Raw genomic sequence first — 15,254 nt, 5'->3', positions numbered from 1 at the left:
AGAGAGAGAGAGAGAGAGAGAGAGAGAGAGAGAGAGAGAGAGAGAGGTAGTGGGGCGAATGCTGGGAGGGAGAGAGAGAGAGAGAGAGAGAGAGAGAGAGAGAGAGAGAGAGAGAGAGAGAGAGTCCGTCTTCGGCGCAGCTTGCCTGCTGCTAGTGTCCTGCACCGTTTAGAGCAGCTGAAGCAGCGAGAAACGAAGAGCGGACGCCGTGTCCGGACGGCCATCATCCAGAGGCGCTTAAACCTAACGGAGGGGAAGCGACGGCGGCAAATCAAACGGTGGGCCGAAAGGCGTAAAGCAGCGGCGGGCAACCAGCAATAGCGGTCGTCTGGTGACGAACGGCCCGGCAGAGCGGGAAACGGCCCAGCAGAGCGTCGCGACGCACCCTTCCTTTTATTTTCTCGGCGGACGACAGCGCCGGCGATACGGCACAGATATAAAGATAGCCGCACGGCCGCGTTCACGGCTTTTGGAGGGCGCTCGTTATCATCGCGCCACGTCCGGAAGTAAGTCTGCGGACTCTTCACACGGTCGCCAACCGATGAAAGCATTTTTCCGCGAACGACGGTAGCATTATAGTACGACCGCAAAATAAATGTCGCGCCAAAGCCGTCACGCTCCTTTCTGTTGGCTGCTATCTTGTGCGCTAACCTCACCAGCACTTTATGTTAGTTTCTCTGCGCCAGGGAGATGGCAGCAAATAAACCTTTTAACACGTGCGTGTGGCTGGACTGGTGTTTATCATCCGCTCTAAGTAATCTCACGACGAGGTGCCAGACGATTTAATTCCAATGGCCTTAGTCAATACAGCAGCTTTCTTGTCGCAGCCCACCTTGTGAGCTTTCGATAGTGTACTGGAGTTCAATGCGTCTATACACGTTAAGTAATCACGAAATGAATCATATTATTACGTTGCTACCCATTATATATATATATATATATATATATATATATATATATATATATATATATATATATATACCATCAGTTAGTTTAAGTTAGATTAAGTAGAGCGTAAGCCTAGGGACCGATGACCTCAGCAGTTTGGTCCTATCGGAGCATACCACAAATTAGAACAAGAAACAACAACTTACTGTTTATACGTATTCCAGTTGATCAGATTTGTAGGTGATTTGGGGGTATACAGAGTAAGAAATTCAATTCATTTCTCGCAGTAACAATGATTACAGTTGAACATCAAGACTTAATAAGTTTGGATGACAGATGCAGGTATGTCACTCCACGCTCGTTCAATTCTGAAAGAGAGAATAAATTATAGACGCTGGAAAGTGGAAGGTGTCAGTCTTTCGGCAACCTGCGACCACATTTTTAATTTGGTGAGAGGTGTAGAAAACGTGCTGGCCACGGCAACAGCTCAATACGCTTTATATGAAAGAGGAGCAGGACAAAATGGTGACATACTGTCTTGAGTCATCTAGTCGAAAGGTAACATCACATAGCCCTCTAAGACAGGCCATATGTCACCGGCCATAGAAGTCAGTAATGTGACGCATCCTTTCTAAATTAACTGCTATGAGAACCAGAGGTGTCCTTGTTGCGGGCCGAACGATAGCGCGTACCATCATGTCAGTTGATGGACCAGTAGGGCAGTATGTCGACTCCAACCAGGCAAAGTTTTTTCTCAGACGCTCCGCACTGGGTACCTTCAGCGCGATGCTCAAATAGGATTCATATGAAAAGACGACGTTTTGCCACTTCTGAGTCCACTGTGAGCTTTGAACTCACAATCGGCGCGCTCCTCTCTGCTGCTTCGTCAGGGTATGCAGCAAAAACCGTGTTGACAGTGGCGCTCTAGACGTCGTCGTACTATCCACACAGATAGTTACATTGTTGCAAACAAACCTACTTCGGAAATGAAGTTACGTGACGCTGCTGTACGGCCCTACACTTTGTCCTCTCGGGCGCTAGTCTAGTACGGCCGTTGAAGGTTCTGCATGGCATTCAGTATGGCCCTCCTGAATCCATTAATTCTAAATTCGTATGACAGTCCTGTGATTCCTACTAAGGCAACAACGCGGAATGCTAAATTGCGTCTCGTCTCTCTAACTTACTCGACACAGAAAACGACGTTGTCACAAACAACATTGTAATGCAGTTTCTGAATGAGAAACTCGCTGCATAACCTTTATTTACAGACTCCTACCTACTTTGAGTGCTTGCCATTCGCTTATCCAAATATGACGTATATAGTACTTCATCACAGTTTGACGTTCGTTGCACACTGCCTCCATGGCGTTCCAATTTCAGCTGACAGCAGTTTAGTTACAAATGGGATGAAGAGGGTGTTCCCTGTGTATTATCGTATTCACGGTTAACATGGTAATAGAATGGCTACAATACTGTTAGCTTATTAGTATCATGTATTGAAACCCAAGGTTGGTAGAGGCAAGAAAAAAATCATTATCGGTCTGAAATCGTACGTCAGCTTAAGACTTCCATCGAAACGATTACGTTCGTAAGCCATTGCAACTACAATCTTCTTAGTAACAATTAATACAAATGCATCATTTCGGCCAGTTGCTTCATGTTTTGTGAGTGCGACACGGGTACTGCCATTTGTTTTGTCCTTCACTATAACCTCTCTGCTGTCGGTATAGACACAGTAGTTGTGCTGTGTCGACATACTTTGTTTCGAACCTTGCAGGTAAGTACAGTTCCATCCTCATTAATATACGCTACAGCGATCGCTATGTTCTAATAATGTTATCAAATTTCTGAGACTACTTGCTTATAAGTTTTTCAAATATGTGAACTGCAACGTTATCATCAGTTTTACAGCACTAACTGGGTGCTGGGCGTTTTTTGGTAGTAATATTTATAGTGAATAGTGCACTGCCGGCCGTTGTGGCCGTGCGGTTCTAGGCGCTTCAATCCGGAACCGCGCTGCTGCTACAGTCGCAGGTTCGAATCTTGCCTCGGGCATGGATGTATGTGATGTCTTTAGGTTAGTTAGGTTTAAGTAGTTCTAAGTCTAGGGGACTGATGACCTCAGCTGTTAAGTCCCATAGTGCTCCGGACAGTTTGAACCATTTGAGCAGGAATATAATGAACGCTTTGGAGAAGTGGAGCTGCGGAGAACGCTGTAGATTAGATGGACAGATAAGGTAAGTACACGGTCAAGTCACATTAATGTAAACACCGCCGTGTTCGACGCCAATGTGCAATAACCACTCACAGACGGCAAGTGGCAAACACCAACAGTGGAAAGTAGACTGGTGTCCAAAACTAAAGAAACAAACGGAAATTTTGCAAGGTTGCCTGTATTTTGCCAGAAAACAATATGAACCGGTGATACTAAAATAGAAATGGTGTAATGGATACGGATCGTAAACAACTGTAACATGCATAAAGGTAGACAAAAGTGTTCTTCGTTTTCTGCAACTAAACAGATTTACGAACACATTCCGAGAACAGGTTAATGTGCTTAGTATGGGGTCACCACCTCTGACTGCAAGACAGGCCTAACAACGATGGGACAAGCTGTGAATGGCGCCATCCGTCCCATCTTGAGGCAATAACGCCTATTCTTCCCGCACAGCTGCTTGCAGTCTTTAAGAGTGGTGGGTGCTGACGTGATGCAGCCGTCCCCCTAGTGCATCCAAGATATGCTCTATGGGATTCAAATCGGAAGGGCAAGCAGGCCACGCTATGCGTGCAGTATCTTCCGTTTCCAAGAAAACATCAGCCACCTGCGCACTATGAGGTCGAACATTATCGTCCAGCAATACGATGTCTGGGCCCACAGCTCCTCGCAACAACCGCAAATGAGATCCCAAGATCTCGTTATGATACCTGACAGCACTTAAGCCTTGCCGATTCACCCGTACAATTTCATTAAGAAGGGTTCAAGTGGTAATCATAATCCCTTCCCACACCATTAGGTATACTCCTCGATATCGCTCTCTTTGCGTCCCGAAATCGTGTTCCACGTTCCTTACAGATGCCAATCCATCGAGAATCACTCTACAGACTAAAGTGGGTCTTATCTGTCAGAACATTGACCCACTGTTCGACCGTCCAGGTGGCATATTGAGGACTCCACTCTAGCTGTTCCCTTCTGTGAAGAAGCGTCAGACGTACACCAACAGCATCTCTCCGACAAAGGCCACTCTGAGGAAGCATTTTGTACACCATCTGCCTCGGTACAACACGTCCAGTGGACGCTTCCAGCTCACATGCCAGTTGCCGTGCAGTAGTAAGGCGGTAGTTTATGCCCGTACAGCACAATAACGTTCCTCTGTTCTAACGTCACACGTGGTTGGCCCTACCCTGGTCTTCGGGAAACAGTTTCCGGCTCTTACAATCTGTCACCATATCCGAGAAACAAGAGAACGATTCACATTAAGCCATCGGGCAAAATCAGTTTGCGACAGTCTTGCTTCCTTTCTTCCTATGGCTCTTCACCGCAGAGAATCTAGTAGGCATCTTCTCTGTGATATTCTGCACTGTGACTCTACACAGCGACTGTGGATGTGGGCCTACCCGGCAAACACTGCCTCAGTTGGTATGTGCTCTGTCATCATCGTTTGCTTGATTGTCCGTTGACCGGGCTGGCATCTTCCATGTGGAACACGACTGTGCGGACATCTGGTGACAGTTTGTATGATTATATCTTGAGTTAGACATGGGATAGAAAATAGCAGTTTGTTGCTTTAATTTTGGACACCAGTGTACATGAGGTGTGTCGGGAGGACGCGGAAAATAGTGCAGTCGTTGTCGTAAAGGAGCCATTTATCTGACGTCCTGGCATGATCATTGGGCTTCGGGCCAAGGGTGGAAACATTTCAGAGACGGCAAAATGGCGCTATCCGAAACCGGATCCTAGGCAACTGTGGCGTACCACGGGCCATAGATGACAGGGATGAACGACGGCTGTGGAGATATCTACGGGCGAATAGATGTAGAACTGTCGAGCAACTGACCGTTCAGATCAACCAAGGGGGTTAGTAACCTCGTTTCCTCAACTACCGTTCAGCGAACGTTGCCATGTATGGGAATCAGAGGCAGGCGCCTGGTCCATGCACCCATGGAAGGCTGGAATTTGCACACCAATACCACTGAGTGGCTATAGGCGGCCTCTCCAGATGGAACACATGTTTTGCTCCATCGGACTCATGGCTGTTGTCGTGTACGCCAGCAAACAGCTGAAAGCAAACACCCTGGAACAATCGCGCGGTAAGTTCCTGGATAGCATTCCGTGGGTGATATAGTCAATATGGGAAGCACAATAGTTGGATATTTCTGTTAATCTATCCTTAGGTGCCATATTCACCCGTGCATGCAGTTTGTTTTTCCTTGGCGCGGTGACAATTACCAGTAAGACAATGCACGGTATAACACAGCTCGCTGTGTCTGTGGCACCACCTCGATTGTGCTGTTCGCACTACGGACCCTCAACAGGGAAACCTAGAGCAGCTGGCCACGACACTGGAGTCGGCATAGCTCCACATACCTTTCGACACCTTCCACAACCTGATCGACTCTCTTCCAGCACGTCTCGCAGCGGACCGCGTTGCGAAAGGTGGTTATTCAGATTTATGACAGTTTGTGACAAATACGACTGTACAGTGTCATAAACATGTACTGACTTGGAATGGATTGGTAAGAAAGAAAAAACACTCATGGCACAATATGACTAAAAGAAGGGATCGATTGAGGGGTCATACCCTGAGCCATCAAGTAATAGTTAATTTGGTAATGGAAAGAGGTTTGAGTGTAAAAATTTTAGAGGGGGTCCGTAAATGTGACTACAGGAAGCTTGTTTAAATGGATGCAGGATGCAGTAGCGATACAAGGATGACGAGGCTCTCAGAAGATTCGGCTAGTGTGGCGAAATGAATCAAACCATTCCTCGGACTAAAGACCACATCATTCACTTCTCACTACGCATACGGGAATGCACTTATTTACATCTCGGATGCCTAAGTACACAAAGGAATTCAGCTACGAATATCATGCTGTCTCATTAGAAGACGTCAGACTGTGTGGTAACGTAATATTATTTTCGTTGAACTACAACGTGAAGTCATGTGTCCAGTTGCGCTTTAATTGAACAGTCAGTAGTTCCACACACCGCACTCACCAGGTACCACTGCTCCTTGTAGAGGGGGTCCGGGAAGAGGCTCTGCACTCCGATGCCGCGGTAGTGCTGGCGGTGTTGCGTCTGCGCCTGCGCTTGCGAGCGGGCGCCCAGAAACGACGGCAGATCAGCGAAGCCGCCGCCGAAGCGCGCCTCCGTGTAGTCTCGCTTCCGGCGTCGCTTCTCGTGCTGCTGCTGCACCCACGCCACCTGCACAGCACACGCAAACACCCCTGTACACTCTGCTTCTCTGCCGTCAATACGTCGGCGCTGTAAAGAGACGTTTTCGTATGAGATGGCGCTAAAAATACTTGTCCAGGCGTGTTGACGTCAAGGGCATATTTCGCAATAAATAAAAAGTAAAATTTCTAATTATGCATCACTACTAACAAGAAGTTAAGTATACCAGGTCTAGCTGCTAAAACCGAATAAAACCAGTGTTAAAATACGAAGCTGTGCCTTATCTACCATCATCAAGGTCACTTATCTGCAAGAATTACTAAAACAAAAATCTATGAAAACACAGATAATTGAGACATTTTCCGGAACAAAGGCTCATAGGACACAACGACTATTAGATATACAATAGTGTAAATACATACTTTTAATATATTTGCATAAAAACCCGAGTCTAGTGCGCAAGTTGATTTTAATACGATGTGTGCTACTATTACGTAAATCTTTCCATTATGTCTCTGAAATTAATTATAGCAGTGTAGATCGAAAGGTAAAATTATTAAAAGTTGACCAGTTTCGATCATCAGATGATCGACTGCATACATACAGCCTTATTGTTGGACGATGGTTGTCCAAGGGAGCAGAAACCGTTGAATGACGATAGTCAGCTGTTCCATGCACAGCCATTGCTGATCAAAGTGGTTGTAGGTCTGAAGATGATCATGCGATTATCGAAACGGTCAACGTTTTATAAATCTTGTCTTGCAATCCTAGACTGCTGTAATGAACATCCGAGATCATATTTTTGTCGCTTAATTTCAGAGATTACATTTTGATCGGTGATATCTCCAATAATGTTTTCAAAAAAAATTTTTTTCCGTCATACTACGTATTTTAACCTATGTTTTCAATGTGAAAAATAATGTTTCTCTTAAACATTTATAGGACTTTTTTCCCGCAAATCGGTGTCAGTAGGTTAGAATGAGCAATAATATTTCTTTTTTCATATGTTGACTTAACCCTAAAACAAATATTAAAATCAACAGTAATACTGTTCATAATAATACCTACGATCAAGGGATCTCCGAAAAGCACAAAAATAAAATGACAGAAAATAAAATAACAGAAAATAAATTGATAAAGTACTACTGTACAAGTAAAATGCCACTGTTTTGTTCTGTATCACATACATTGTGATGGACAGTTTCTCTGGTATATTTTCTGATTACTGAAGGACCTTTTGTTTCTCTTCTGCGTCTTGTTTCTGTTCTGTATGGATGTCGATCTTCTTAATAACGTCTAGTTGCTGGTGACTATCTCCTAGCATATTGTTTAACCACAAACTACTTTCGTTACTCATGTACTTAAATAAATACCGGACATCCTTTTCTTTTTTTGCCTTCACTGCATTAATATAGTGGCAGGTTTTTCCAATACTCCATTACCGTATTTCTGTTTTCTAAGTCAGAATGATGTATATGGACCTTTGTATGTCGGTCACTCTAGTACTAAAAGAACTGCTGATGTGGCTGCTGTAATCCAGAGCTCATTTCCAGTCGGCAACTTCAGCCGGTATGACGCAAGCTGTGTGGTAGATATTACGCCGATTTGGTTGATTAAACTGGACTGTGCACCAGCTGCGACAGGACGGGGGTTTGCCGCTGACTTATCTGTTCCGCAACCGGCGGCCCTGAATTTGCGTCCCCTACAAGGGCGCGCTCAGTGCTACAGAATGATTGCGACAGCAGAGAGGCTACCAACACAATACGCCACGTCTGTTATAGTGGGCCCGCAGCGTTGCACACGTTACGACTCTAATGCCATCGCAGTCCGTAACATCACATCGCAGCTTCTACTAACACACAGCTGAATCTCAACACATCTCACAAACCTTTCAGCAGCGAAACCAACTCTCTGAAGTGGGCTAAGAGCGAAGTTACGCGCAATAGTTTGCCAAAAATTTGAATTTGCTTTCAATTATGATTCTCGCATGTGTATTTCTTACGTTTGTTATTATCAGCTGTCTATTATTCTTTTTAGGGTGTTTTATGGTTGGCAAGTTAATGCTTCAACCGACTGACCATGTGAAAGAAGTGTTTGCCGAAGGTACTTCAGATAATGACTAAAGCTTCTCTTTTAATTCTGGGACGCAGATATGTATTACAATACGCAAAGCTACTTCGAGTACAGAAATGTCGTAAAAATCACGACTGTTCGTCACCTGAGTCATAAGTATGTAACAATTTACGCTGATGTTGTTGTTGTTGTTGGTGGTAGATGGGTCCTGCGCCTTTACACTGATGGCTGTAATGAGGTGGTGGTAGGACAATGCAACCACACAGGGTTATTTACCTGCCCCTACCTAAGGCTTTTATGCAACTTTCAACACTTTCAAATACTAGAAGCAAGATTTTAAAATTCTCTCCTTTGTTACGTGCGAACTATTAGTCCTACATAAAAGTGAACCTGGAATAGATTGAAAAGGGCTGTATACGGACGACGTGACCCAAACACCACTCTGAGGGATGTATGCCGAATTGCCGAATCACCGTTGAGGAGTGGGACAATGTGGACGAACAAGCCTTGATGAACTTGTGGATAGTACGCCACAACGAATACAGGCATTCATCAATGCAAGAGGACGTGCTACTGGGTATTAGAGGTACCGGTGTGTACAGCAATCTGAACCACCACCACCACCACCACCTCTTTAGGTCTCGCTGAATGGTGGTTCAACATGCAGTGTGTGGTTTTAATGAGCAATAAAAAACTAAAATGATGTTGCTCTCTATTCCAGTTTTCTGTACAGATTCAGGAACTCTCGGAACAGACGTGATTCAAAACTTTTTTTGACGTGTTTAGCTACATTTTTTGCACTGGGATACATTTTCAAATACGTTTTCCCTCTGTAACTCGAAAACTGCGCTCTCCTGCAAAAATATGTTCCACAGAAAATGTAGCTACATTGTATTTCTTATAAAAAGGTCCCGTTCATTTTTTCGGTAGAATTGATACCTCGCGTACAGCGAGCGAGAAGATCTAAAAATCTCACACGTGGTTTTTGAAGTGGTTGTGGGTTGCATAAAACCCATACGTAGGGCAGTTGTATCACGCTGTACATTGAATCACCGACAAAGATTAGATGGAGTTTGTGGTTGCGGGAGAATTTTAGCAGAGGTGTTTACCGTGGAGACATAAGAGTTGGACCTGAACATAGAAGATGCTGGCGAGACAATGAAGGGCGTTTGATCATGGAAGGAATGACATATGAGGAATTATTATTAATGTGGTTATCATAGTAAGCAAAAATGGCTGCTGAAGTTCCCTTTGGACAATTTAGAAGAGTACACTTGGAGCGAACAGAAGTATTTTGTTATGGATGCGGTAGCCGTTTAACACCTTGCTACATGACAAGTGATTTACAGAACAGCTTTCCGGACTGCAGCTGCGTACCATACATACTGCTGAGTACACGATCCACTTGCTGCCTCGACGACAGTTACCTATTTGTGTCTTGTGTAGGGCTGATGAAGAGACGTCGTTACGAGGATTTCAAATTTTAGGTCGTAAATTAAGTTGCAGTAACACCAATGTTATGTCAAAGAACCCATCGAAGTAATGACGGTAGTGCAAATGCAACGTCGAGTGGTACCGTAGCCTGATTCGCCTATATTTAAGCTACTCGTCGAGAATTTTTAAGTACGCCATATTGATAAGCATCCCTCCCTCCATCCTCCCTATTATTACGTAAATTATACGTAATATTTCCACCTCTAGACTTTCTAAAGTTTTACACGGTACTCTTTGGAGACAGAAAGGTTGTCTTGCTAGAAATTGTGCTCTGTGGAAATCGCTCACGAAGCAGATCTTATTAAAGGCATCAACAGCAACGTAATTCGTATCGATGCACAGAAGTATGATTGACCGTAGAAGAAGAAGAAGAAGAAGAAGAAGAAGAAGAAGAAGAAGAGTTGTGGGAGGAGGATTATCTCACATCAAAGTCACTACATAAACAATCACGGCGAAATCACAGCTGTGTGTTTCATAGTGATCGAGAGTCAACAAATCCACTGAAACCAAACAGTTTAACTGTAAAATACTGTGGCAATTTAGTTTAGTGTTAAATAAATAGCCGTACCAGAGAGCATTCTATTTCTTTTTGGAAGATCCTCCATGACCTCTCGATGATTTCAGTTTGAGAAGCTTAAGTCTGCAGTAGGCAGTTGAAGTCCCTACTTTACCAAAGGCAAAACTGGGCCAACAGTGATCAGAAGAAAGCGATTCCACAAAGACTAATGTTTACTATGTTTACCGAAATAATGTGATCAATAAAATGATTATTTTAAAAACTGATAAAGCTACAGAATACTTAATTTTCTAGAACTGCCGAAATGATAGAAATACGATCTCAGCTGTACAAGCAACTTCTTAGAGATGAACCTCTCTCTTCTTCCATTCAGACGTCGGATATACACAGTTGCAATTTCACAGCGTATTTATTTTCGCGTTATTTGCTTCATGCTGCAAGTGCCCCCGTCGTTTTTGTTTGGTGCTGCAGCTTTCTAGCGGAGTGGAGACAAACGTGTCCGGAATATTTAATCTTCTTTTTTGCATAAAGTAATTAAGCATATTTACTTAGAAGCAGCACGGTCGGACAGTGCGACGCGCTAAACGTGAAAAAGAGAAACAGTCTGTACGGAAAATTTTCAACGACGCAATTCCCACATACTAGTATTATTTACATCCATCGCCTTCTCTGTTTCACAGTAGACTACATAGGGTTTCAAAAGCAGCTACGTTGAAGGTATAAATCTCAATTACAGATATGACTCAACAAAAAAATACTATGATGTTCGCAACGATGATGGACAAAACCGCACCATTAAGAGGAGGAAAGATAGGCGTTTAACGTCGCAAATAAGGTCTTCAGAGTCTAAGCACAAGCTCGGACTGAAAAAGGTAATCGGCCGTGTTCTTTTCAAACTAACTGTTTAGAGGAATTATCCGTAACCGAACTAATTGCACGAATAGTAAGTACGAAATGCCAAGAGTTATTGTCATTTCCCTTTCCACTTTAGAAGATAACGTTTTGAGTCACGAACTGTGATGCACAAAAAAATCTGCCTCCTATCCAAATACTAGAAGTATTATCAGTACTGCCTAGCTGTTAATGTCATTGCCAAAAACTCTTTAGAGATAACAATGCTTATCAAGATGACAACGTAAAATAGACGTAAACTATGTGAACACAATCCACGACCACTGAACACACAGTATTTGGTTGACCAAATACTGGCAAAGAATTAGTATTAAGGTGTGTCAGTATCTTGAACGACAGATGTGTTGAGATCTTGTGCTATTACACGATGCGAGATTTTATTGTATCAAGAAATGCTACCAAGATTTTTTACGTTGGAATTCCAAATTGTGTTGTTTCGGAGGGCAAGCGCAGAAGAGCTCAAACCTATGACCACTTCCGATCACCAGTTAGTGACTCAAGTTTTCAAAACAGAAGATACGAAGCAAAACAACTTTTTATTTGTTAAGAAATAACATTTAGTAATAACACGAAGAAAAAAATGTTGTTACAAAAAATTTGAAATGTTAAGCTTTGGAAGAAGTTAATATAGAAAAGTTGCAACGAATGAGAAGTGAGCACAATGAGAATTTATGGTTTAAGATAGGAAGTGGGTAGTTGCGCTTTCCACACGGCGAATTAAGAGCTTGCACCCAGAGCGTAGTACAGTGAAGACGTGTTGGACGTAGTTTTTCCGGGTGACATACAACCACAAGTTGCTATACTTCTTAATTCACAAAAATTTAGCGACCTTTGTGATACATACTGCGAAGAAGCTAAGTGTTTGAGGTCTTGCACACTAGTTGCAACAGCCGAATGCACAGCCGAATGCCGCACTAGAAATTTATTTGTCGCGAAATATGTTACTGTCTGAGTAGTAAATAATTCGAGTCAAAATGTACCTAATTGTCGCGTAGGAGTAATTCAAACTCACTCCAGATATTATTTGACTAGCAGACCCCTGATTCTTTAACTGATCAAAAATCCACGCGCAGAAGAGCTTCAAACCTATGATCACTATACAAATAGATTAACGAATTAGGTGCCGGCCGGGGTGGCCGAGCGGTTCTAGGCGCTACAGTCTGGAACCGCGCGACCGCTACGGTCGTAGTTTCGAATCCTGCCTCGGGCATGGATGTGGGTGATGTCCTTAGGTTAGTTAGGTTTAAGTAGTTCTAAGTTCTAGGGGACTGATGACCTCAGATGTTAAGTCCCGTAGCGCTCAGAGCCATTTGAACCATTTGGATTAAATGTTTGACGTTAGGCTCGTAAGCGAGGAAAGTTAAAAAATTCAAGTTCTGTTTAAAGTTTGTAGGAAGTCGCTAAATGCTCTCATTTACTAATACTGGATGAATACAGTCTGGCTATTTGCATGCAGTGAGTTATGCTGCAACAAAAAATATACACTGTTTCTAATTTAATACTTATCTTGTTGTGTTGAACCTTTCATATAATATTATACATTTTAAATGAGTAGATTATGACAGCATTTAAAATTTTGGAATTAAGTCAGTAATTACGCTACGTATCGAAAATGAGCTGCTTGCTGTTCCTGGATGCCGTTAAATAGGCAACCTGGAATTCGAACACTGAACCACGAATCTTGAACCAGGATAGCCGTTTACCGTTACAGGTGATTTTATGCAGTTCATGTTCTACAATGGCATTAATAAACTATAGGTTGGACTGGAACTATTTTTCACCATTGTATGATCGTATCTAGACTCTTATACCAATGGACCAAAATTTATAAAAATCGACCGTGTATTCAGTTCCACACCCTCCTATTGCTGACTCCTATTACCGACGCCTATTTTTCTCGTAATTTTTAACATCTTGCAACATTTTACCGTGTCGAACACTGTTTCCAGGTCGACAACTCCAATGACTATGTCTTAATATTTCTTCACTCTTGCTTCCATTATCAAGCGCAGCATCAGAAATACCACTCTAGTGCCTTTTACCTTATAATACTCTTACAAGTAGAGTTCATGGAAGTGAAAACTGAGACAATGGTAAAAAACAATACATTTTTGACGTTCTTTTTTCTCAAATCACGCTTTTTTCCAGCAGGTGCTCGAATCTGTTACCTTACATATTATTATGGAACGATCTGCACCTTAACCTAGAAAATTCCTACGAGGCCCGCTGGTCACTTGCATATTCGAGCACATACTACACTTCACACCAATCTGACGTTTGTTGCATGCCGTCTTCGTTCTGCCGCAATTTTAATGTACAGCAGGGTAGTTTCTGCCACGATCAGAATTGCACTTGGCCATAGTGTTTGGCTTAGTACACGTAGTGGCCTCACCGGACTCGTGCTCGGCGGTGCACGTCTGGGGGAAATTCGACTCGCGTTCCGCGTGCAGCTGCGCTCAACGGCCGCTAATGGCGCGGCACCAGACGAAGGTCGCAGGGCCCTGCAGCCCTTTTTGCACTGCCGCGTTCTGCCCTGCGCTAATTGAATTACATCTCCATATCAAAAGGCTGCCTAACTCGAATCACATGCGTCTCTTCACGGCCAATTCAGAGCTCGCTGGTGCGAACACCCACGCCGCGACAGCTCGCTTTTGTCTAGCACAGTGGGGGCGGAGCACTCTGCGAGGCCGTCTACACCGCCGACCTCTCGACTCCCGACATTTCATTTTACGCACTGTTTCTCGCGTGAACACTGTGCATCTGTATGTCCGACTCGCGCAGTGAGCACAGCTGGGTGTTACGTACAGCCACCCGAAACTAGGAATGTTCGATGATCATCGATGTTAAACGTTAAACACGATGTTTAAACATAGATACTCTCGTCTCTGAAACATCATAAAATCGACGTTTAATACAAACTATTCACATTTGATGCTGGCAAAAAAAAACAGGCTACTTGTTACCACTGTCAACAATTGGTTTTATTCGAACGAATCTTTTTACTGAACATGTCTCACAACATTAGTGGAGTGGTTGAAAGACTAGAAATAGTATTTGGAAGAAAGTCACATGTACCGACTTCAGAAAGCAACTTCACTTCATCCATCCCTGCCACACGAGGCGAAAGCCCATGTACATATAACCAGCATTAAATAAACAAGCAACTACATAGGCGTCCGCGGCCAGTGTCGTGATGATCAAAATTCTGAGTGTCGTAACGCGTCACTGTATAAAATACTTCAATACTTGCGTAATACTTGGCTTTTAAAAGTCCGTTGTAATACGGTCGAAACGCTGGGTTTACAATTTATAGTTAAAATATTTTATACAATGACGCAGTACCACATCGAGAATAATTTTAATCATCAAATAAATAGCTGTATTTTTCCATCTCTGATTTATTCCCGAGACAAGCGGTTTCGGCATTCCATTATGTCTCATCAGGCTTCCTATGGTAACACAAAGGCTTAGCTTTTATTTCCAGGCAAAATATCATGTAAAAGCGAACCAATATCCGCACCAGCGAATGTAATACGGCTCTACACTAGCATACAATTTGAACGCTCAAATATGTAACTGGTTTTCTGAACACTCCCCCACCCTACTACATCTAGATTGGCTGACAGAATCACCTGACTTGAACCCCATAGAAAATCTGTGGAACTTTTTCGAACAGCGGGTAAAACGCCAAGATTACCAACCCCGGCGTCGGTGGAATTCCGCGATTAAATCCTCAGCGGGTGGCTTACTTTCGCTGCGACGTATCTGAAAAACCTTGTCGAGTCACTTCCTAACCAAGGCCTGATGTGGCATAATAGAATGTCAAAACCGGTTGCCTCTGGAATTAATCACAGATCAAAATGTAGCTGTTGGTTCATTTATTGCGGAGTATATCAGAAACTGATATCGACTTATGGTAAGAACATTGCGCAACAAGCGTTGCATTTCAGAAGAGAGTACATGTTCCAGGTTTCCCGC

At 43.3% G+C, this 15,254-nt stretch overlaps 1 protein-coding gene across 1 annotated transcript in view; it reads right to left on the bottom strand.

Moving 5' to 3' along the window:
- The window catches only part of LOC126281630 (furin-like protease 2), a 1,081,207-nt gene that overhangs the window by 237,259 nt on the left and 828,694 nt on the right, over window positions 1-15,254 (bottom strand). Inside the window, exon 4 of the mRNA XM_049980754.1 lies at window positions 6,104-6,310. Within this exon, the coding sequence (XP_049836711.1) occupies window positions 6,104-6,310 (207 nt within the window). The remainder of the gene's footprint in view (window positions 1-6,103; window positions 6,311-15,254) is intronic.

This window comes from Schistocerca gregaria, chromosome 7 (genome assembly GCF_023897955.1).
Source record: "Schistocerca gregaria isolate iqSchGreg1 chromosome 7, iqSchGreg1.2, whole genome shotgun sequence".
Taxonomy (NCBI): domain Eukaryota; kingdom Metazoa; phylum Arthropoda; class Insecta; order Orthoptera; family Acrididae; genus Schistocerca; species Schistocerca gregaria.
The sequence above is the reverse complement of the archived record's forward strand: the minus strand, read 5'-3'. Positions and strand labels throughout refer to the sequence as shown.